The sequence below is a fragment of the Alosa alosa genome, chromosome 23 (assembly GCF_017589495.1).
Source record: "Alosa alosa isolate M-15738 ecotype Scorff River chromosome 23, AALO_Geno_1.1, whole genome shotgun sequence".
NCBI classification, from domain to species: Eukaryota; Metazoa; Chordata; class Actinopteri; order Clupeiformes; family Clupeidae; genus Alosa; species Alosa alosa.
In genome coordinates, this window is record NC_063211.1 from 21990040 (window position 1) to 22012600 (window position 22561).

At 40.4% G+C, this 22561-nt stretch overlaps 3 protein-coding genes across 3 annotated transcripts in view; 1 reads left to right on the plus strand and 2 right to left on the minus strand.

The window, feature by feature from the left end:
• Positions 1–2774: 2774 nt before the first annotated feature.
• LOC125288403 (cyclic nucleotide-gated channel cone photoreceptor subunit alpha-like) lies at positions 2775–5398 on the minus strand. Its single transcript, XM_048234742.1, has 3 exons — positions 5157–5398; positions 4839–4945; positions 2775–4620 (listed from the first exon to the last, which is right to left on the minus strand). Exons 1-3 carry the CDS (start codon positions 5357–5359, stop codon positions 3224–3226), a joined length of 1707 nt encoding a protein of 568 aa, XP_048090699.1. The 5' UTR covers positions 5360–5398; the 3' UTR covers positions 2775–3223.
• Positions 5399–6147: 749 nt separating this feature from the next.
• Positions 6148–9674, minus strand: LOC125288409 (cyclic nucleotide-gated cation channel alpha-3-like). Its single transcript, XM_048234753.1, has 5 exons — positions 9656–9674; positions 8492–8633; positions 7644–7706; positions 6670–6822; positions 6148–6280 (listed from the first exon to the last, which is right to left on the minus strand). Exons 2-5 carry the CDS (start codon positions 8584–8586, stop codon positions 6217–6219), a joined length of 375 nt encoding a protein of 124 aa, XP_048090710.1. The 5' UTR covers positions 8587–8633; positions 9656–9674; the 3' UTR covers positions 6148–6216.
• A 5377-nt stretch (positions 9675–15051) lies between these two features.
• LOC125288458 (transmembrane protein 131-like) overlaps positions 15052–22561 on the plus strand; it is a 43722-nt gene continuing 36212 nt past the window's right edge. Inside the window, exons 1-3 of the mRNA XM_048234846.1 lie at positions 15052–15218; positions 18177–18238; positions 19053–19093. Of these exons, the coding sequence (XP_048090803.1) occupies positions 15095–15218; positions 18177–18238; positions 19053–19093 (227 nt within the window). The 5' untranslated portion in view covers positions 15052–15094. The remainder of the gene's footprint in view (positions 15219–18176; positions 18239–19052; positions 19094–22561) is intronic.

Genomic DNA, 22561 nt, shown 5'->3' on the forward strand with positions numbered 1-22561 from the left:
ATCCCTTTTCTTTTTCTCTCTCTCTCTTCACTTATCTGTACCCACGTGCATTAAGTCACTGTGAGGGGCCGTACATTTAATGGATTTCATTCCCATTCAAATGTCAAACAGTGGGAAGAGGAAAACAGAACACAAAGCAAAGATATGTCTGGGGGACATTTTGTTGGAAGATCCATTTTTCTACAGTAGAAAAACAAAAGTGTTTGAAAGCACCATGGAGGAGTTGGACTTATTTTCTTGACAGAGATTGTGTAAGTGCACTTAGACATTTTTCGAATGTTTTGTCGAAGCGTCCAGTTTCCACCTGTTTCTTGCTTTCCTTTCCCAAGCACCACTCTGAAGTCTAAATGGTATGCCCATGTTTAAATTTCACATGTTTTCCTAAACACGTTTATATTGAAATAGACTCCACTTTTATGTCTAGCTATTTGTTACATTCATTCTTTTTTGCCAAATGAAGGGAGTATTCATGCAGTAACGCGTTACAATTATTTACAGTAATTATCAATGTTAAGATGCTTTGGATTCGGATCTAGACTAAACATAGTCTCCCATAACTGAACATTTAAAAGTGGCACTTGTATTTTATTTTTATTTTTTGTATTATTTTTTATAAAGCTAACTGTGAAATGTTCCCTTGTCAACAGTAAATTGTGTATGGAATGGGACTATACTTAAACAATAACTGTTGACTGTGTCTATTAGAATGGCATAAATGCCTGTGTAAATGCCAGTCTGCAGCAGCATAATGTGGTAGCATCTGACAGTAGTAGTATTTACAATCTGTGAGTTTTACGCCAGTTTTTATTATGGTATGTTGTATACAGAAGCCCCGGTAAAGACCAGGTTTAAACAACCCACATTCTTGTGTTTTCTTTCAATGATATCTAAAATATATGTAACAGTTTTGCAAAGGCAACCCTCTTCAGTTGCTGAAGATGCCTGACTTAACCATGGTAAATATAGCAATATAACTTTTACATCCTTAAAACTGGCACATTGCATGGATTCTAACAAAGCTTTGGAAATTGAACAGTGCAACCATTACAGGAACCATCCTGAAAGAATGAGGGTTTTTTTTAAACTGGTTCTTTTGAGCCTATGTCCGGTGAACCACTAGGATAAACAAAACAAAAATGCCCAACTGCATGTCAGGACCCAGCCTGTCAGTTCTCCTCGTAAGCATTCTGAGCCACTGCTCTCATGTTTGCGTCTTTGTTTTGGGTTTGTTTGTTTCGTCTGGAGTACCTCTCCTTTTCGAACTGCTGGTGACTATGCTGATGATGATACCGCTGCTGCTGCTCCTCCCCCTAAACCTCCCACAGTTTAAAAGGACTCTAGAGCCATGCAGGAGAAAAATGTCAGGTTGCGTTCTCAAACGGAAGCCATTCCTTGTAGATGTGTTTTTTTTGGAAGACTGTTGCTCTTGAAATTATAAAAATATAAACAAAAGGTTTAATCTAAAGGGGAGAAACAAAAAGGCTTCAAGTATCACGTGGTGTGAAAAACATAATGCTAAATAAAAGTGACTGCTTTTTTCCATCTTGTATTTAATGATGAGTAAATTCTGGTTTTCACTATCACCAGCATCCCCGTAGATCAATTTCAGTACGTTATATCTATAATGCCCTTCTCAGTTAACTACTGTACTACAGAAAAGGTTTGTTAGAGGTTCTGAACATTACAAGTGGTAAAAAAAAGTATTGAACTGTTTGCATCACTGAAAAGTATCTTTTCAGTGATGCAAACCCTTTTGTTTACACTAAAAATAGGCATATACTGTAACAAGTAGCCTTGAGGTTCATCCTCAAGCAGGTGGTACTCCTGAAAACATAGGAGGCTAACTTGAAGATGAAGTCTGTTGTTGTAATCCCATACACTTCTTCGTGTTCATTCTTTAAAACGAATGTGTTGAAAATAACACAACTTGTGTTGTTTTTAACACATCTCTATGTTGTTTCTAACACATTCCTTTTAAGAGTGGGCATGCACAGTCCTGGCTCCAAACATGAGAAAGATAGTGGCTTGCATAGAGCCATGAACAACTATAGCCAATCAGTGCAGTGCTTTAATCCCACAGGGAGGGGTCATTTTATTGAATTTCTCTTAATTTGTAGAAATATGAAAGATTTTTGTCTAATGACCCCAGAGCACAATTTCCAATTACGTACCTTGTGTCTTCAGAAATCATGCCAGCATCCTCTGCCAAGTCATAATGGCTCAGCTCACAAATGTTTGACCCCATCAGTCAACAGAGGTTATATGCATTACTGCAGACACTTTCTCATGGATACCTTAAATTCTCAGGGTCAATAGTCAGCAGTCCCAATTCACATTTTTGTATACTATTTTGGGGCATCGTATTTAGTATACTCAATTAGTGTGTGTGTGTTTGTTTACTGGTCATTTGGAAGATTAGTTATCCCTTTCTTTAATACAAATTGTGATTGGCAATGTTTATCATTGCCATAGCTGCATATTTTTCAACTGATTGACTGAAGTTCTTGTCTAGTCAAAATGAACCTCAAGCTTAAATCTGGTAAAATATGGTTCATCTCCCAATGTCAAAGACAAATTCCAGAATGTAGTAGACATTCTGGAATTACTCAAGTCTCCAAGGTATTCTATGTTATCTATAATGCTACTCATAGACTGTATATACTGTATATAGTCATATATACGTGTGAATTGGAAGTGACCAAAGAATCCAGATTCAAAAATTGTGTTGGACCACCTGCTTATCTTAATTCACAAGCAATAGTGGGAGAGTGCAATGTATTTCAACTGTCAAAGCAGCTTTTATTCATTGAAAATGTACATTTACAAGAGTATAAACAACAGATTATGGACCACATTCTGACAGGTGAACTTCAAATGTTGCTGATGCGAAGCATCAAGTACATCACTGAAGATCAGGTGTTTTGTTTTTACTCTCAAACAAAGTATGGTGAATCTGAATGATTCACAAACAGCATGCCAGTGCTGTATTAAACTCATATGCAGTCCTTGGTTTAAAAAGAAGAGGAAAAATCCACACACATTCTGTTCTTCACAGCCTTTCCACTATGAGTATCAATACATAGTATATTTTTTATACATACAGTTCATTTGGAAGGTAGCCCTGCTATATTAGGTGAATAACTCAAAAAGAAAAAATAAATGCCCTTATGATCCTTTTTTGGTATAGTATGGTATATAGGCATTATTGTAATACTGTGCAAGTCTATTTCTTTTCTTCCTTCTTGTCTGCTACAACTTCTGAGAGATCCTCCTCCCTCAGATTTTTGCACCTGGCCTCCATGTTGGTGATCCTCTGCTTGAGTCTGCACTGACCGGCGGACCAGTCGACCATCAGCTTCTTCAGCTTGGCGGTCATGACCTCCAGATTGTTCTCCAGTTGGTCGATCTTCTCCTCCATGTCTTTGGGGTCTCCGGCTGCATTGGCCGCCTCCAAGTCGATCAGGTTGTCCTTCATCAGGATGGCTGTCCCCTTCTCCGCGATGGCCTTCTTGGTTTCGGGGTACTCCAGGAGTGCCTCCATGAGGTCATCCTTGGAGAGGGCAAAGAGGTCGGAGTAGCCCACGCTTCGGATGTTGGCCGTTCGCCTGTTGCCAGCTTTACTGCCCTTGATACCGAGGATACTGATCTCGCCAAAGTAGGCCCCATCACTCAACACAACAAACTGTGTCACCCCATCGTCTGCCACCACAGCCAGCTTGCCCTCCTTGATGATGTACATCTCACGTCCAATATCTCCTTTCTTACAGATGTAGTCACCAGGGCTGAACACCTGTGGTTGAAGCTTTAGCACCAACTCGATGAGCAGACCAACCTCACAGTCCTGGAAGATGCGCACTTTACGGAGGGTGTCCATGTGTACGTTAATGGCGATCTCGGCCTTCAGCTTGTCAGGAAGGTTCTTGAGCACCTCCTTCTCATCACAGGTCTTCTTCTCTGTCCAGAGGTAGTCAAACCACTTGACCACCCGGGCCTCCAGGTCTTTGGTGACTTTACGGAACTGCATGTACTGCTTGATGGAGTCGATCTTTGCCTGGAACTCGGCGCGGGAAGCATTCATGTTGGAAATCATGGCACCGACATTACCGACAATGGTGGCGAAGATCAGCACACCGATCAGGAAGTCAGCAACAACAAAGAGGTACTCGATATCCCTCACAGGCGGTGGCGTCTCTCCAATTGTGGTAAGGGTGAGGGTGGACCAGTAGAGACAGTAGATGTACTTTCTGGCAAGTCGGCCATACTCAGGGTGGCTGATGTTGGGGTAGACCCAAGTGTCTGAGCCGAAGCCGAGGATTTTGGAGATGGCGTAAAAAATGCAGGCGTTCCAGTGTATGATGATCAAGATGTACAACACAAGGTTACTGATACGGAAAATGTTAGGATAGTTGGTTCTGGTCTCAGTCCGGTCAAAAAACTCAAAGAGCCTTGCCATTTTGAACAGACGGTTGAAACGAACCTCAGGATTGTCATAGCCCATGTAAATCATAAGTACGTCAGTTGGGAGCATTGATATCATGTCGTATTTGAACTGTGGTGTTCCTTTGTAGTGTTCTTTTAGCTTTGCTATATCTTTCACTAACAGGCCTTGTTCCAAGAAACCTGTGAAAGATAACAAGCAGTTGTAGTTATACTCATACTCATGTATATTCTTGTTAAAGGTTTATTTATGGGATTTTTTGGCATTTATTGATAGGACAGTGGAGAAGACAGGAATGAGTGGGAGAGAGATGGGGAGTGAGACTGAGAAATGGCCTTAGGCCTGACCTTAAACCTGGGTCCTCATAGTGAATGCTCAACTGAAATTTCTTTTTTTTTACCTGTCCTTGATCTCACAAAAGTGTCCATGTAGTAGATCGCATCTGCTGTGTAGTCAAGAGCAATCCAAAGGTAGGTATTGCGTTGTTGTAGTTCATTAAAGCAAGCCCTGTGGAAACATAGGATTGTTAGACACTTTGGAACCTGGAAAAAATAACACTACCTTCAAATATTTCTGAAATATCTCTCACTTAATTGTTACAAGTGATCAGATTTATCTTCTTGGCCTTAGAATAGATTTTTTTCCTTTTACGAACATCATTATGTGCTATTGTGCATGAACAAATTTAAATACATTAAAACATGATCTGAAGGTAAACCTTGTGATGAGCAACATCAAATTGTAAAATGCTGGAACAGCAACTATTGTTAGCCAGCGGTAGTACAAGTCTGTGGAAGGATCCATAATCCAGTATTCCTTCCTAAAACACAAAATCAAAACAATGTTAAAATAATCAGTGGAACTGACTGAAAAGTTATTTTTTACTACATGCTTAAGAGGTTGCTCTTTGTTCTGCGTCATTCTCTACTGCTATAGACCCTTTCAAGAGAGTTCCATTATCAGCATCATAGTTGGCCCCACAAGACTTCCTTTTTAACATTCCATATGTTATCTTAATGCAGAGGAAGTAGATTGGGGCCCAAATAGAATGTTCAAGCATTGTTTTTGTTTTTATTGTTGAAAGGGTCCATACTTACGGAGGTTCCTCTTTCTTTTTATCATCCTTTTTGTCATCTTTCTTGTCATCCTTCTTCTCATCTTTCTTCTCGTCTTTCTTCTCATCTTTCTTCTCATCTTTCTTCTCATCTTTCTTCTCGTCTTTCTTCTCATCTTTCTTCTCGTCTTTTTCATCCTTTTTCTCATCTTTCTTTATTTCATCTTTTTTGTCATCTTTTTTGCTAAAGACAAGGATGACCAAACATTCATTCAGACACAACATATATTAATCTTGTATTCTGATATAGTCTGAGGACTGACAAAACAAATTACAGTTTGTACAGATACAGGAAAGGCTCAAATTTACACCAGAAGCCACATGACTGTGTTTGGATGTTCAGTGTACCTTATTGCTAAAGGGGATCTGAAAGGAAGTATCTAAGCACCTTTCCTAAGCATTTAGAGAATCCAAACAGCTCTTATCATCAAATCTTTCACTAGGGACCTTCCTAAGCAAAAAAAGACCATCCAAACAGCCATAGACATCGACTCTCCTCAAAGTGACAATCGACACTAAAGATTTCAGCCAGTAGGGGGCAGTGATACTCTCGCTTTGAATTCATTGTAAACTTGAAGCCTTGAAGACAGATGCAGTAGCACATTGGGATGATTGACAAGACAATCATCAAACAACAATTTATTTCCGATTATGGTGATTTTACTTACTCGTCTGTGTTGTTGCAGTTGTTCATATTATAGGTGGCAAGAGGCCATTGGCTGACATGACTGGAAAGGAGAGATATAAAGGGTTCAATTTAACATTTAAGTATAATGACAACAAATGATGGCATATCTTCATTTTCTTCCTGTTAGGATTTAGTGTAAATCACCTAAATACACAGAAATATTTTTAGGGTCAATTTCAGTCCATGATATGATACAAAAATACAACAGCAATCTTGCCTTGCTGAATCTCAGTTTGCACTACATAAAGAAACAAGTGCATTATCCCTCTATCATCAATCATGGACTGCATTTATATAGCACTTTCCTACTCCACAGAACATTCAAAGTGCTTTACAAGTTACTGCCTTACATTCACACACACACACACAGTAACATGACTACTGTCACCAGCTAAAAACCAAGCAGCTCTCTGGTATGGGCAGACTCACTTTCTCCTGCGTAAGTGGAGGGCCTGTTCTCTGGTCTCGGTGCAGGTCTCCTGGAACTCCTCCTCCTGGGAGTGCTCCATGATGGAGGTGCGCCTCCCGTCCTCTTGGCCTGAGGACATCCAGCCTTGGACCATGTGCACGAAACGCGACACTCTTATGATTCAAAGCAGAGATAAAGGCTTTAGCTGGTTCTAAAGCAGACATCTTTCATTACATCAGTAAATAGTATAACATTCTATGTAATAATCATACTACATACAATCATAATCATGATCTGTAATTTTCAAATAACATACCCCCCACCCTTCAAATTAATCTTTTTTCATGAAAGTCATACCATCGATTTAAGTATTTCTTCAACTACTTTAAAATTCTCTCATCATATTCTAACCTATGCATTTCAAATCATACCCCCCACCACCACCACCACCAAATACAAAAAAAAATCTATTCTCATCTATTCTCTTTGTTACTCCCTCCCCTCCTCCCACTCCATCATCCAGCCATAATCACCTCACCTCACCATGCCTGGCTAATGTTTTATGTGAATATAAGAAAAAGGCACTTTAGAGTATGCCTAATCTATTTGATGGAACACTACATTAATGAGTTAGGTATTTGCGTAATGCCTAAAATCTAAATAACTGCACCAGGGCACAACGACGCTAGCATATAACAGTTTCCAACAAAGTGAATAATCTGTTTTCAAATATTCTGAGCCCAGTAAGACACCTCTCATTCCATTATAAATAAAGTACATATCTTGTAAGTTAAATGATCATATATTATTTAATTGTCAATTTCTGTATGCTTCATGCGCTTCAGCTTCCTCATTCTTCATGTACTGCAACTTCACTAATGCCTTTTTAATCAACGACTAACAGCATAAAAGCTGATCGAGTACAAAAGATAGATTGAGCGAAGTGAAGCACTGAAAGCCATTAAAGTATGTCATTGTGTAACTGTCATTTTACCTGCCCATGGCTCCTGTGCCACTAAACGAGTCTTGTTGAGACCATGGTAGATCCTCATATTCCCTAATAAAGAACATGACATTAACATTACATTTACATTCATTTAGCAGACCCTTTTATCCAAAGCCACTTACAACAATCAAAAATAACATTCAAGCTACATTGCAAAGGACACCTTAGGTAACAATTAATACAACAACAATAAATGCTATTACCAGAGAATGAGAGTGCAGAAGGTTAAGTACTAGTGAAGTATAGTCGAAGGAGATAGTGGTAGAAGATGAAGGAGGTAGGGGAGGTAAGAAAAGGAGGTGCATGGGAAGTGCATGTTAAAGGTGTGCTGGCTTGAAGTGTTGGGAGGGGAGTCAAGTCAAGTCCATTTTTATTTCCATAGCGCATTTACAGACGGCTGAGACACACCAAAGTGCTTCACAATAAAGTGCTTAAGCACAATAAACAAAGAAATGACCTAAGGTGAAAAGAAAGAAAAGAAAAGGGCTACAAGACAGTGACTGTAGGAGTTAAAATAATGCAAAAAGAGAAGAGAACATTTAAAAGGTACTCTCTGAGAATTTGAACACTCTTGTCATGTATCAATTGTAAGTCTGATATTCAGTCTACATACAATATCATAGTTAGTCATAAAATTATAGGTACATAAGAACATGCCTGAATAGAATCAACACTCACTCACGTTAACACGAATATCTTGGATCATGTAACACTGGCTTGGTATATTGCCTTGAAGAGTATTTCACATAAATCTATACAATATCTTCTGTGTGTGTATGAAGAAGTGTGTGTCTGTGTGTATGCCCCCACAGACACACGTGTTTAAGTTCTCTAACCTCTCTTCGCCGCTCTCAAGCTGGTCCAGGTCACGTTCACGTGTGTCGGGTGACATAGGGGAGGGAGAGGACTGCTGGGTGCAGATCTTTGGCATGGCTTCTTGCTCTAGGCCAGCCGCCTGCTTCGGCTGTTCAGGGAAGCCTGTAGGTGAGAAAAGTGGTGTGTACAGTAGTCCAAATACACACAACTTTATAATGTGAACAGGTTGGAAATTCACCTTTTCAGGTTGAAAAGATGACCCTGGTCAGCTACAGACTAAGGAGAGGACAGGAAGTACAGTACACGCCCTTGAGTATTTACAAAAGTGTTTGCTGTGATACTTCAAAAACGGGCTTTTACGTTGTTGACACACATTGAAATAGATTTAATCCAGTTGACTTGATGTTATGATTGTTATGATATGATATGGAACCTCTACAGTACAATACCATACTTCCATGACACCAAACTACTACTGTGCAAACCTCTAGGGTCCTAGAAGGTCCTAGAAATATCTAGAGAGGAGGTATTCAGAAAGTTGCCATTGTACAGTTGTGTCTCATATCTTAAGATTGTGTAGCTATAATGGATGATTTTGTGTTGTTGTCTTTGTTGTTCATTCTTGAAATGGAGTTATTCTTTTATGGGGGGGGGGCTCCAGCCACTGTTCTCCAGATTGCTGGGAGGGATTGCCCCTGCCCTGGGGGTGGGGTAATATTTTTAAATATAGTGTACTAAGTCTACGTTCTCAGATGCTGACCAGAAGTTGAAAGGGTGGGTAAGTATAACTCTGAGTGCCTAAAAGAGGATGGGTAAGTATAACCCTGTGTGCCTTACTATTTTGTCCAACGCATCGCAATAGGATTGCAAGAGATTACTGAGCTTTGTCTGTCCATGGCCCAAGCTAAACAACTCTCAACCTTTTGATTCTCCTGCCTGGGAGCTATGCCTACAAACATAAACACTCCCAGAAACAAACAGGCTCGGGGTCAGGTGAGTTGATGTCATCCTTACCTCTCACCCCCTTAAATCGTGGTCAGAAATATTGTGCCACACACATAGAGTGAGCTATAGGCTTCTTGAAGTGTCCCCTAGGTGTACATAGCTAGGCTAGGTGTCTTCTATACTGGATATCTTCTACAATAACCATGTGTTCGTTCATTTTCTCCATCACCTGCACTTACCAGATTTTTCTTCTTTGTTTTCTTCTTCTGTTCTTCAGTGTATTTTTGTCCCACCATATTTATATAGCTGATTCACTCTTAATTTTCTAATTATAGCAAAGGTCTATCTCTGGGTAGGCTGGTTGTTAAGGAGTACAGGACTCAAAGAGCTTATACTAATGGGATTACCTGCACACAGCAGAACCAATGCTGGCTAATGTGCTTGGGAAGGCTCTGCCTGGGGATGCATCAGCATTATGCATTCAAATATCAAATAGGTCTACACACACGTGTCTAATAACAATGATCAGTAAACCCCATTATACTTCACCTCCTCTGACCCATGGCTGCATACATTGCATGGCATGCATGTACTTTATGCTAATCTTTGCAGAGATTAAGTAAACAGTGAACATAGGCTATTTTATCAAGTATCTTGTTTTTGGATATTGGCTAACTGTTGATACAAACCTGGAGCCATTATGAATCATGTCAATATTAATTATTAAGGTTTTGCTAATTAAGCTTAGTGCCATATTGAATTCAGTTTTGTTTCAACCCTTGTTTTATTTCCCTCTTTGAATACAGCAAACCCGTATAATGTTAACTGACCAGACGTAGGTAGGCTAGGCCTACTTGTGAAAGTTAATGAAGACACATAAAAGCCAACATTCAACTTGAATCATAACGTTTTAGAGGCATACCTGTTGACATGTCATCAACCCGGCCGTTTAAAGTCAACGCAATAAATCAAATGTTTGATCTTCTCTCTGATTTGTTTGGTTTTGTTTGGTGTAACGGCAAGGTATGCGAAACGCAAGCTAGCTTATAAAGCAAGAAGCAACATCTGTTTTTTTCCACGTTTTTAAAATATCTTGACAGGAAAAAGGGTTTAGGCTACTTTGTTACCTTGATGTCGACCATAAAACCGCTTCTTTCCTTTTGTCTCCTTTGCCAATTAGGTGAAGAGTTTAGTTCAAAATCCTTTCATGCACCTTGAAGTAATCCCATTTTGAACAGTCACAATCTCGTGTTTCTTCACATACATTTACTTCCACTTAATTCAAAAATTACAACATCTTCTCTGCAGTGAAATCCCCATATCAATAACACAGTTAATTTGCTTTTTAAAAGTATCGGACAATATCAGCACCACTGAACGCGAACAGCTCCCCGATGAGTAACGATTGGCGTTTCCTCCTCCCTCCTCCAATTCAAAATGCGATTTGTCACGCACCTCCCTCTGTGCATGCTGTAGGCCTAGTGTGTCTTCTCAAACAGTTGGTCATATCAGCATGGATGTGTACATGAGCTTAATGGATGCATTACATGTCGTTCACTTATTATGAACAAATATTTTGCATGAGGCTTAGTAGGTTAACTGTAGGCTAACTAACAAACATAATTCTCCATTATTCAGTCATTAATGTTCTCAAATATTTTCTACTGATAGAGGGATTCCAGAATATTATCCCCTTCTGGGGAAAATATTGCTACTTATGTGCACATATTCATTTAACTATTTCCTCACCGTATTTACATTTGACAGTGTAATACAATTTTATAAGTGATACAATTTTGTGACATTATCTTTGTTATTACATTTGTTATTACTAGAACGTTTGTTATTACCAAATTACACTGCATGTTACAGACTAGTCTGTTATTCCAGAGTGTCAACCAATAACCAACTCAGTTTTTCTCAGATCAGACAACCCCTGGCATTAACAGAGACACGTAACCCTCCACCCCCATGCATCATCTGTTGCCTTGGATATCCAAAACAAGACAGACGGTATTGTTGGATGCTTTTGAAAATGTGCAGCAAGTCAGAAAGGGTTGTGCACACCTTTCCAGAAGGAGCTCTCACCCACTCGTGCTCGGTAAGAGAGCCCACCCCCAGGGCAGGGGCAATCCCTCCCAGCAATCTGGAGAACAGTGGCTGGAGCTCCTAATCTTAGTTTAGCCTAAGTGTGTCCCTGAGCCACCTAATACTTTTCCCTGGATGTGGTGTTAAGCACTTCTCATGCAGGACTTAAAACAGCCAAAGAGGTAGAGTCAGACCATTAGAGGAGAGTAAATTCATGTGTGGCACTGAACAGATAGAACAGGGTGGTGGATACCACACACCGCCTGTAAGAACTGTCTAAACAAGCTTGTATGTTACCATATACCGTGGGTAGGCTTTGTGAAAGGTGGCAAATGCCTCTTCTATGCATATGACCCATGTTGTCATGAAGCCAGCAGCCTCATGATTTTTCAATAGAGAGGAAATAGCATATACAATAGCAGATCACAGAAAAATGCACTGCTATAGACAATACTTTCCCTTTCTTTCAAAGTGCTTTATGCTTTTGAAAATGTTCCTCTCCCGTATTTGGTGTTAAGTCATGAGGAGGGAAAAGTATCACATGTCTCAAACACCTTCATATGACTTGATTTTGTAATGACATTGATTCAGGACCACTGTGCTTTTTGTGTCTAACATTGTCATCTGTGTCTATAGTATTCCTAAAGCAACATGATTTGTTTGGGCTTACTGTTGAATGCTTAACTAATACTTGCATCATCAACAAATTATGCCAAAATTGAACCCTACCAGCCCCATTACCAACCTCTCTTAAACTTACTTAGAGTAAATAAGACTGCATTTGAAATGCACTGCACTGTTTCTGAAGCCAACCCAGAAGGCTTTGCTATGCTACCAGACGGCACAGTCCATCTTTTAGCAGGGATAAGCAACAGCAAATGAGATTGGATCTAATCTTTTGATGTCACTTCAACCTGAAACCAAAGACACATGTCAGCAGTGGATCAGGTGGCCTATAGGAGATGATAGATCTGGAGTGTGATGTTTTCATCTGACGAAATATACCTTGTACCACTGTCTGATCCTATTGGATTTTGAAAGGAAAGATGAGCTTATGTTTAATTTCAGTCTGAATATGATGAAAGCTGTGGAACAGCAGTGAACATGTTTATGAGGATGTTATATCAAAATATGAATTGCGTCCCAATCCTCCCAACAGATAATACAAAAGAATATAAGCAGATAATATAAAAGAAAAAAATGTTGCCAAAGATGTGGAATGAATGTTGAATGAATGAATGAATGAATATGAAAGATTGTTTCTCCTTTTGATGAGAGAATTTTTTATTTCAGACTCCAACTTGTTGTGGTCCCTGCTTGTTGAACATTGTGATCATCTCTTGACAGCAGCTTGTTTGGTGTTGTTGTTGCTAAGTCTCAACTAATTGTTGAGCCCATGTGTATTCATAATTGGCTGGCCGACATTTGCTTGACTTCATTTAATCTCACAGTCCCTATTTGTTGATTAATGCATGAATTCCCTAGCGCACTCATGCTTTACAGGGTTGTCCCCTGGGTGATATGGTTACGCACCCTTCCCCTGATGCGTCACTCAGTTGAAGTGAAATTACAGAGGAGTTTGTGCTATCCATATGCTGCAGATAGGCCTATACATCAATTTCTATCACAGAGATGTGTGTGATCGCAACGGGCCTATATAATTTTGACACCCAGAGTTGATAGTTTGCTAGCCTGGCATATTGATAATATTATGCCATTTCTTAGCACCTTCTCAACAACAGGAATTCTGACATCTCCAAATTCTCACCATGCCTCTATATGGGACCCTCTGTGACTGTGCAGTCCTCCATGATGGCTCCATAGGTTACTGTGCAGTCCTCCATGATGGCTCCATAGGTTGTAGTGGCATCATGAGAAGGAGAAAAGGCCCAGAGGATGGACCAGTGCTGTCATGGCAGAGCCCATGGTGTCCTTCAGCAGCGCCTCTGTGAGGTGTGTGGTGTGTTTTGGTGGATTTTTTGAGGAACCCAATGAGATTTTGAGGCTCATGAAATAGGCTAGAGGGGTATTTCTAAATGCATCAATGACACAGCTTCTTAATTGAAAAACATTTCAGGTAGTCAGAGACTTACAATTTTTAAAAATAAATCTGGGCTACCATTCTCAGTTTGATTTCATGATGTGAAGCTGAGTACCGTCTTGTAACTCCTTCTAGCCATGCTCGCCGTAGCTTACCACCTATAAGCACGGCTGTTAGGATATATTGCAAATGTCAGATTTAGCAACTTTTTTCACCTGCCTACTCTAGCAGCAACAACAACAAAAAATCACATCTAGTGATCAATCTGGGGACTCTTTGCACAACTTTGGCAACACCCTTTTCCAATCTCTGAATACTGTCATATTTTAATTTGCCTTTCTATTCTGCTCATGATCACTCTGTATGTATAGAACAGAAATATGGACATATGAGAATGAATACCCCTGGTAACATATGTGACATTCATCGTAATAACCCTAAGTAGATGTGCCATGGCATTTTGGTTTGACCTTTAGTGTGCCTTAGCCCCAAAAATGTTGAGAGCCTCTACCCTACAGGGCCTGGTATAATCAATTCCATTCCCCCACCCTGGGGTGGTGCTATGTAATACAGGAACTTAATTTGGCTTAACCCTAAGATGACAGAAAAAAGAATATAAAGAAAGAAAATGCTGTCTTACTGACATTGTAGTATGGAAGAATATGAATATGAAGGAAGAACTTCTCAGCTGCTTGAAGTTTGGAACGTTGAGTAGCCTGGTATAAAAGTTATATTTTTTATTCAATTTGCTCAAAGCAGTTTTCTGTGTCTGTTTATTTTAAAAACGACTAATACCATCTATTACATATGGTCAAAATAACTGTGTTGCTGGCTACTGCTTCCATAGCCATTTATCATCCAAATATGGTGTCAGTATCACCTCATGGTAGGCCTACTGGATGATTTCATTTGCTGAGCGGAGTTTTACAAAGACAACACTGCCCTCTGGGGTTAAGAGAAGTAACAACCTGAAATGCTCAGTAACATTTGTTTGTATTTTGTGTCAATTTTCAATAGAGATTAATTCAAATTATAGGATATTTATCCTAATGGAACTATTAATAATTATTTCAGTCAATATAGCCAGTGAATATAATTAAGTAACTTTTAAATCAGACCTTGGGCTCTTGTAACCTTAGTGCTGTTTTCAGATAGATAGGCTACTATTTTATTAAGTTCCAGTGTGAAAAATACAATAGGCTACAATTTCCTTGCATGAATCATGATAACCTACTTGTCGCTATGAGTTTATTCAATCTTTAGGCTACACTGAATTATAAAGTTCTAATGTTATAACAAGCACCTTAAATTCCACAAATGATAACATAGTGGAAACAAAATTACACTTTAGCTGGTACTGTAAACACAGTCATGTCCATCAGGAAAAGAAAATTGTGCTATAATCCGAACCATATGTAGGTGGTGCCGATGCAGTGATACTCGTGTAGTGTGCGGGCTGAGCGAGATCAGCTCGCTAATGTTTATATTTGCGAGCGGCGAAGGTTAAGCGTACACACAGGGACACACACATACACATAGACGCGGCAGCATGGCGAACGCGCAAAGAACTCAGAGTCCTCATAAGCTGTCACAGAGAACAAAGTCAACATGCCTCCCGCTTTTTCAGCTTTTGTTTTTTGCTATCTTTCAGGTAGCGCGGGCAAACAAGCAAGGTTGGTATTTTTTTGTTTGTATCTGGCAAATGGCACAAAACAGCGGCAGTATTTAAAACTCGGTGTTGGATCAACTAGCTATGCTACCTGGCTAGCCGCATTAGCTAGCTGACAAGGTTTAACATTATATTCACTGGCTAGACGCCTATTGCCTTTGTGTCAATCAATATAATTATCCAAGTTTCCATATGCAAGGTTTTATATCGTGCTGGTATCAGTGTACAGTCGCTTGAGTCGCGTTTGAATGGTCAAAATGGTATGGAACGATATGTAGAGAACGACAGGGCTTATAATTGTAGCTAGCTAGCAAGCAAGCAAGCCAGCAAGCAAGCATAGCTTCACTGCAAGTCAGCTAGCGAGCGTTAAGCTAGCTATTATATTGGCCATCGGATAAATTGGCCGCAGGTTGCTATATTGATCATCGTTACTCTACTTCATATTCTAAACGTGGTGCATGTGCAGAATACATTGAAGTTGGGAAACATCACAGTGTGTTGTTGGAGGGTTACGCTGTAATTCCTCGTCAACACGGGTGGTTTAAGTAGGTGATTTAGATTGAACAAATAAACGTTACTTCACTCGATATTGCTCTTATCCTGCGGATGCAGTTGAGCACATTGACATTCACATCTGTTCCTTAGGCTACATGTTTGTGGACCAGGGGTATCCTTTTTGCAACATTACCCTCACCTACTGATCAGCTTGTGCCAGCAAATGTTGAGATTGTTGCCTATCTCTTGACCCACTGTGGTTATAATAGAAATTTGATCGGCTCATCAATTGTTTACTATAAAAATACACATTGCAGTCAAATTCTGTCAGGATTGTGCAATTCTATTTGCCGTCTGCTTGGGCTTGTCACATTTATGGCTATATATTACTCTTGTAACCGAAAGACGAGGTTGTTGCAAAAACAAATAAGCTGTTAGTTCAAAGACTATACTAAGCGAAAGAGGAAGTGAGCTGTGAGGTAGGATTTCAGATATTTGGTTGAAGTTTCCTCTTTTTTTCAAAAATGAATCTATTACAGAGGTTGTTTGTAATTCACTGATAGGCCTAATGCATGTGGTTGCATGTGAATGTAATATGGAGAAGTGCAGTCCCCACTACCATATCGTGTGAATAGTGTTGTTGGAGTAGATTTCCTGTCAGCCAAACACTTTTTCATGTTTTTGATTTTTTTTAATCATAACTGCTTGAGAACAGTTGAGTCTTCACCGTAAACCTGTCTGCATAGTGGAAGCATCACCTATGGCCGAACTGCACTTTTATTTTTAATCACACTTCCTTTACATGCTAGACATGATGGGTTTGCAACCACCACTTCACCTTTTTTGAAAAAAAATAAATAAAAAAACAATGATTGTAGCTCACCATCACATGTTTGTCATAGAATTAGCACAACTTCTTAACCTCAGTGAACTACGAATCGAACAGACACGTTCAGTATCTCTTCTCTTGTAGAGGAACCTTAGTCAAGCCCACCTGTGCTACTGTTTCAGGGAGAAAAGCTCTGCTTGGCTGCAAGTGATTTAGTTTCTGCAGTGAAGGCCAGAGGATCATTCGACTGATCATTGTCAGGCCGTGAAGAGTGTTTGCTGGCCAGTGACGCTGCCACAAAAGGCCTTGCTTGGATGACCTGTCCAGAAAAAAGAGTGGGAGAGAGGGTGCAGAATGGCGTGTTTGACAGTCTGTGTTTGATATGCCAGACCCTGTGTGGCTTTTTAGAATCCAAGTATGCGCAGTGGTCCGTATCGAAACACAGGGGGTTGGGGCTTGCGATTGGGGTTGCCACAACTATCTTTGGTCTCCACACAGCCGTTTCTGAAAGCCAAAAGCAAAATGTTTTCCACCACACGCCTCCCCTCCCCCATCATTCATCCTCTCAGCTGGATGTCTCCCGACCTTTTGTAAGAAATCCCTGTTGTCATCAGGGTCTTTGAGGTAGGCAGAATTGAATGAACCAACTTTCACTCAATGTTTTCTCACAGGTGGAAATTCAGGTCTACGCGGCTGATGCCACTAACAACAGCGGTACGCTTAAGGCATTTCTAGTATGTTCTGTGGTCATTCTTTAGAGTTGTGTTCTTTTACTTTTCCTGAACATCAGCAAGTTTACTCAGACCTGTATGTTTGAAGACATCTGCGTAATATGATGGTTAAAATGCATACGTACATGTACACACTGTGTAAGTCATGTGAGTTGAGTAAAGTTTCTGCGGCTAGTGGCTACCGTATTGAGTGTTTGTCGTTGTCATGCAGTCAGTCTGGTGAAGACTTCTCAGAGGCTCAGGCACTGAGGGGAGGAACGTTTTTCTTTGGAAATGAGTCACCGATCCACCAATGACCATGCATGTGGTTGCAAGCACCTTCTGAGTCCAGCCAAGCCACCCTGCTCTCTCAACTCGTAACCTGTTCAAGTTATCTGGTATCTGTTGTGGTTGTTCGTTTCAGGTGGTGTTTATAATGGAGCTGATCTATATGGCTGCTTTCTGTTTGCAAGATTTTTTTGTGACAATGTGAATCTGAATTTTGAATGTGTATCAGATTCAACATGTAGAGTTAATCTTTGTGAGCACTTCGCCTGTTGAGTCTCACCGAATGTACTTAGGCCCCAGCTATTCGCTTTGATTTTTGGTGTCCAAACCGCCATTTTACCCCAGTCATTTAAATAACCACTAAGTGAGCATCATCATCATTTTTTCATTGTTGTTGTATTTATTTGTTTTTGAAGTGAAGCCTTAGCTGATGGTGGTTGCTGCTGTGATCTTTGACACATCACCTCATACACTTCAATGGCAATACAGTCTGAGGCCAATCAAATCTTAACTTATCGTATTACCTTTAACACCACCATTGCTTTTGATCAAAGTGTATGAACATAAAGTGTGTGTGTGTGTGTGTGTCTGTCTGTCTGTCTGTCTATGGGAATTAACAGCTGTCTGTCTATCTTCACAGCTTTCATTCAGTCAGACACCATCCTAGAGGTGCTACATTTTGGGGAAGCAGGCCTCTTGCAGGTAAGCTAAAAGCAGTTCATAATGATCTTAATTATCGGTCGTGACCCAGTTAATGCCGTGTACTCAGACTTATACAAGCTTCGGCCGTGCCTCCTGTGGAACACTTAAGAGCTGTTCTGTGTAAAGTGTACAGGAATAAATCTCTGATACCCCACTCTGTCACTAAGTAGCCTTCTCTCGGTAAGGTTTAAAGTTAAATATACCTGCAGTTGCTGAGGATCCCATTAATTCTCATCACTGGTTAGACAGAATGCTTTGTTGCAAGACACCGGTGTCATCATTCAAGACAAGTGTGTTGCTGAAGGCATTATCAGGTAGAATTAGTCTTTAGTACCAAGTGGCTTTGGGTCGAAGTATGTGCTGGATGTAGAAATGTATGGAGTTCTGTCCTGTCTGTTCATCTCTGTGTGGCTCTTTCTCTTTCTGTGTGTATATGTGTGGCTGTCTAGCTAGCTAGCCTGGAGTTTGTTTAACCATACCTCACATGGGGATGGGTTGTTTAATCAGTCCCTGTCTCTGTGCTGAGCTCTTTGTCATTGTGAGCCACTACTGCCCAGTGATTCAATAGATAGACCCACAGGTTGAGATATGAATGTTAGATAAGATTTTGGGTGTGTGTGTTTATGGAGAGATAAAGAGCCATGTAGTAATTGTGAACTTGGTTTTTTACTTATTTACTTTACCTTCATACCCATTTTGCACAGGTATACTAGAATGAGTGTGGACATAAAATAACTGTTTAATTCCCTTGCTTTACCTTGTGGTGTTTTATTGTTGTGTTCTAACAATGTCTTTTAACTCTTGTGTTTTGCAGACAGAGTCTGACATTGACATTAGTTCATATAATCAAAAAAGGTAAGGCTAATTCTACCTCTCCTCACCACTCCCTCACCAGTGCCTTTATTGTTGACTGATGTCATAGACATACTGTATGTTTGACATGCTTGTATCTTGGGTTATGCAATCACATGGCTGTCCTGGTGACAATGACCGTGATTTATCATCTGTTTGGCACACTGGAGATGTTAAGAAACTTGGTCAGTGTGTGGCCTCAGACACAATGGCCTCAGTATTCCATGATGTAGCTCAAGCGACAGTCCTCACTAACTTCTCACATGCTTGGTAGTCAGTGATTCTGAAATGGTTCTGCCGGGTCCTTGCCAGATTGGTGCCAAATCAATGCCAGTCAACCATTATTTGGGGGCCGCACCCCACTTTTCAGCAGAGTGGAGATTTATGTTTACAGTTATTCATTTATCTAAAGCGACTTTACAGTGAGGACTAACATTCAAGCTGTATCACAATAGGTTTTTAGACAATCAAACTTGCCTAGTGCTTTAAGGTTTCTGTCTGAAAAAGTACCCATAAAAGTTGCTGGACAGCCTTTGTGCACTAAATAAATCTCAGTGCCACACATCTCTTCCACAAAACGTCCACAAACTAGAACGTCAGCTTTTCCCAAAACATTGGAAAACATGGGGTCTTGTGGTGACATACGATTACAAATAAAATGCATGCAAAATTAAAATGAGCAGTTTTGGCTACTGAAAAGCAGAAATCAAATTGCTCAACACAACCCACAGTTGTGGACAGCTCTAGATAGGGCTGCTGTTGTCACAATAATGCTGACTAAATGTTGCTATCACCATGGTCACAATTTGGAAGATTGTCTGTGTCTGTGTCTGTGTCTGTGTGTGTGTGTGAATTCTTCAGATTCAGCAAGCCTGTCCGACTTCTTGTGTTGCTGTTGACTCGACCTTCCATTTTTGAGTTGACGTGCAGCCTTTTTAATGGCTGAAGGAAGGAGGCTTGGCTTCCAATCATAAAGAGACAAGCAAACACACACACTGAGGCATCCAACTTTTTTGTGTACCCTCAGTAACCTTATCCAGACAACTTAGAGCCAAGCATGCCAGACAAGTGACACTCCTTGTGAAAATTCTTTAAGCCTGCTTAGCTGCAGACTCTTTTTTTATTTATTTTTTATAAAAACAGAATGTGTAGTATTTAACTGTAGTCCTGTTCAGGAATTTAAGTAAGGTAACTTTATTTATATAGCACGTTTTAATGCACAGAGTCCAACCCAAAGCGCTTCAACACAAACAGCAAAGAAGTCGCCAGCGTACCTGTTAAATGAGTGTGATAAGCTACATAAAACTCACATGACCTATACAGCGACATACCAAACATATCGACAATTAATAAAGTCCATGGTCAATGGTGACTCGAAACAACAGCAGCACATACAGTAGGATCTTTAAAAGTCCAAACCCCAAGTTGCACTGGGCTGTAGCTTGATTCTCTTGAACACCCGTTGCTCTCGAACCGACCAGGTCATCAGCAGAGCGTCGGAGACACAAATCAGTCCTCCGCAGCTTCTCCAGGCAGCCGCTATTTAGTTTTGTTGAATGTTGAATTAGTTCAGTTATTGAATGTTGAATTAGTTAAGTTTTTTTTTTTTTTTTTTTACTGTGAGTATTTTTTTTTTTGTTAGGATTATTCTTTCATTCCTCTAGGCATGTGCTTGAGGCCATCTTTTGACCTTAAAAAACATGGGAATGTGTTTGAATACCCAGTGTGCAAAACGAAAGGGTCTAAATATCTGTGACTTTTCTATCTGTGACAAGTGGCTAGAGATAACAGGTGAACTCTTTTGAACACTTAAGCATTGTGCTGGACACTTTCTCTTACTTACTTACACACAGACACAGACACGCACTAAGCACTCTGGACTGACATCTGTAATCTTAAATTATCAGTAGAAGTTTAACCAAACAGAGAGCAGCAGAGGTGAGTGCGTGCGTGTGTGTGCGGGTGATGTCAATCGGCAGATTCTGAACAGCTTTTTTTGCACACTTTAATTGGCTTTCCTAGAATGAAGTAACTTTTAGCGTGGAAGTCGTATCGGCCTAATTATTTATACATACACACACACACGCACACACACACACACACAGACACAGTTAAATTTGAAATAAGCTCATCAACACAAACTATTTTGTTTTGCCACCCCAGTCTGGATGTGGCACTTTGCTCAGAATTGCCACTTCATTACAATTCGTGGATGAAAAGCTTAGCGGAGGCTGTGAGAGCCGCTTGAGGTCATTTAGACTCACTCGTAATGTGGACTTGACTGCACTGAATGTTCCCAGCAGTCACTCATAGCTGACACTTTAACAGCTAACATTTTTACTCAGTCACATGAATGTGGCACAGACTGCAGCACGTGTGACAGACTTGTTTCATGAAAGCCTCTCAGCTGTGCTGAGGGATTCAAGCAGCCATGACACTTAAATCTCGAAGACACTTGGACAAGTGCAGACCTCTGCCAAGGCCTAGTGCTCCATCTCTCAATGTTAACAAATGAAAGATAATTTGTCGGTCCGCCCTGCAATTTGGAGCTGCTTCAAAATGTAATGGGATCTTCTTTGGCCCATTCAACCCTTCATCAAGCTTCCGTAAGATAGTTAGTGTATAATCCTACTGACAAACAAACAGACAGTGAGGGAAACATAACCACAAAAATGAACTTGACTGATGATGTGTTTCTGTGTGGATTTTATACCAATAAAATCGGCCTAGTTAATAACCAATGTGTCTATGTAAAAGTTAGGAGAAAGCTTCTGGGAGCACACATTCTGCTCCTGTGGAACAGAAGTTAACGGTCACATCTTTTCCTTGCACAGTGAGGAGCTTTGTTTTGTGTAAGATACTAAATTTAGGCCATATGTGCTGTAGTTGTTGGTGCCCTTGGTGCACTACCTCAGTACCCACCCTTGGGGAGTGAGATTCAGTGTGTTACAGACTCTTGTTTTCTCATGACACCTGCTGCAGTGTGATGATCTGATTTTGTTAGCAAATCGTAATCACTTTCATATCAAACTATAAGGCTCAGAAGATGACTAGTCGTGCTCTCTATCTATATTTTAGCCACAAGGATGGGGCTATTCAATGTTATGATCCACTAGCCTACAGTGAGTAGAAAGAAATCATGCCCATAAAGCTGCAAGCATCAGACTAACAGTGTCAGGAATGTTTCATTGTGCTTTTGGCATCATTGCTTAAGGTGCTGTCTGGGTCACCACCACCACCCCTAGTCCCCCTACCCCACACACACACACTCTCTTACACTCATTTGAAGCCCTCTGTCTTCGCTCGATGGCGTTTTAAGCCCCCACCATCGACTTCAAGGCAGCCCTGCGGCCGTCGACTTCAAGGCACCTAACCCTCACCTTTACCCTAACCCTTGCCTAACCCTAGTGCCTTCCATGCAGCGTTACCTGGAAGACTACATTGGGGGCTTAAAACACCATGCAAGTCTGT

What these genes read in the sequence shown, in the direction of transcription:
- LOC125288403 (XM_048234742.1), bottom strand. Translation starts at nt 5,359, where the DNA reads ATGACGCAGAACAAAGAGCAACCTCTTAAGCATGTAGTAAAAAATAAC. An exon ending in TTGATGTTGCTCATCACAAG is followed by an intron (nt 4,946 to 5,156) that starts GTTTACCTTCAG and finishes ATGTTTCCACAG; the next exon opens with GGCTTGCTTTAATGAACTAC. An exon ending in TTTTGTGAGATCAAGGACAG is followed by an intron (nt 4,621 to 4,838) that starts GTAAAAAAAAAG and finishes TATCTTTCACAG; the next exon opens with GTTTCTTGGAACAAGGCCTG.
- LOC125288409 (XM_048234753.1), bottom strand. Translation starts at nt 8,586, where the DNA reads ATGCCAAAGATCTGCACCCAGCAGTCCTCTCCCTCCCCTATGTCACCC. An exon ending in CTTGAGAGCGGCGAAGAGAG is followed by an intron (nt 7,707 to 8,491) that starts GTTAGAGAACTT and finishes GTTCTTTATTAG; the next exon opens with GGAATATGAGGATCTACCAT. An exon ending in GGCACAGGAGCCATGGGCAG is followed by an intron (nt 6,823 to 7,643) that starts GTAAAATGACAG and finishes TTGAATCATAAG; the next exon opens with AGTGTCGCGTTTCGTGCACA.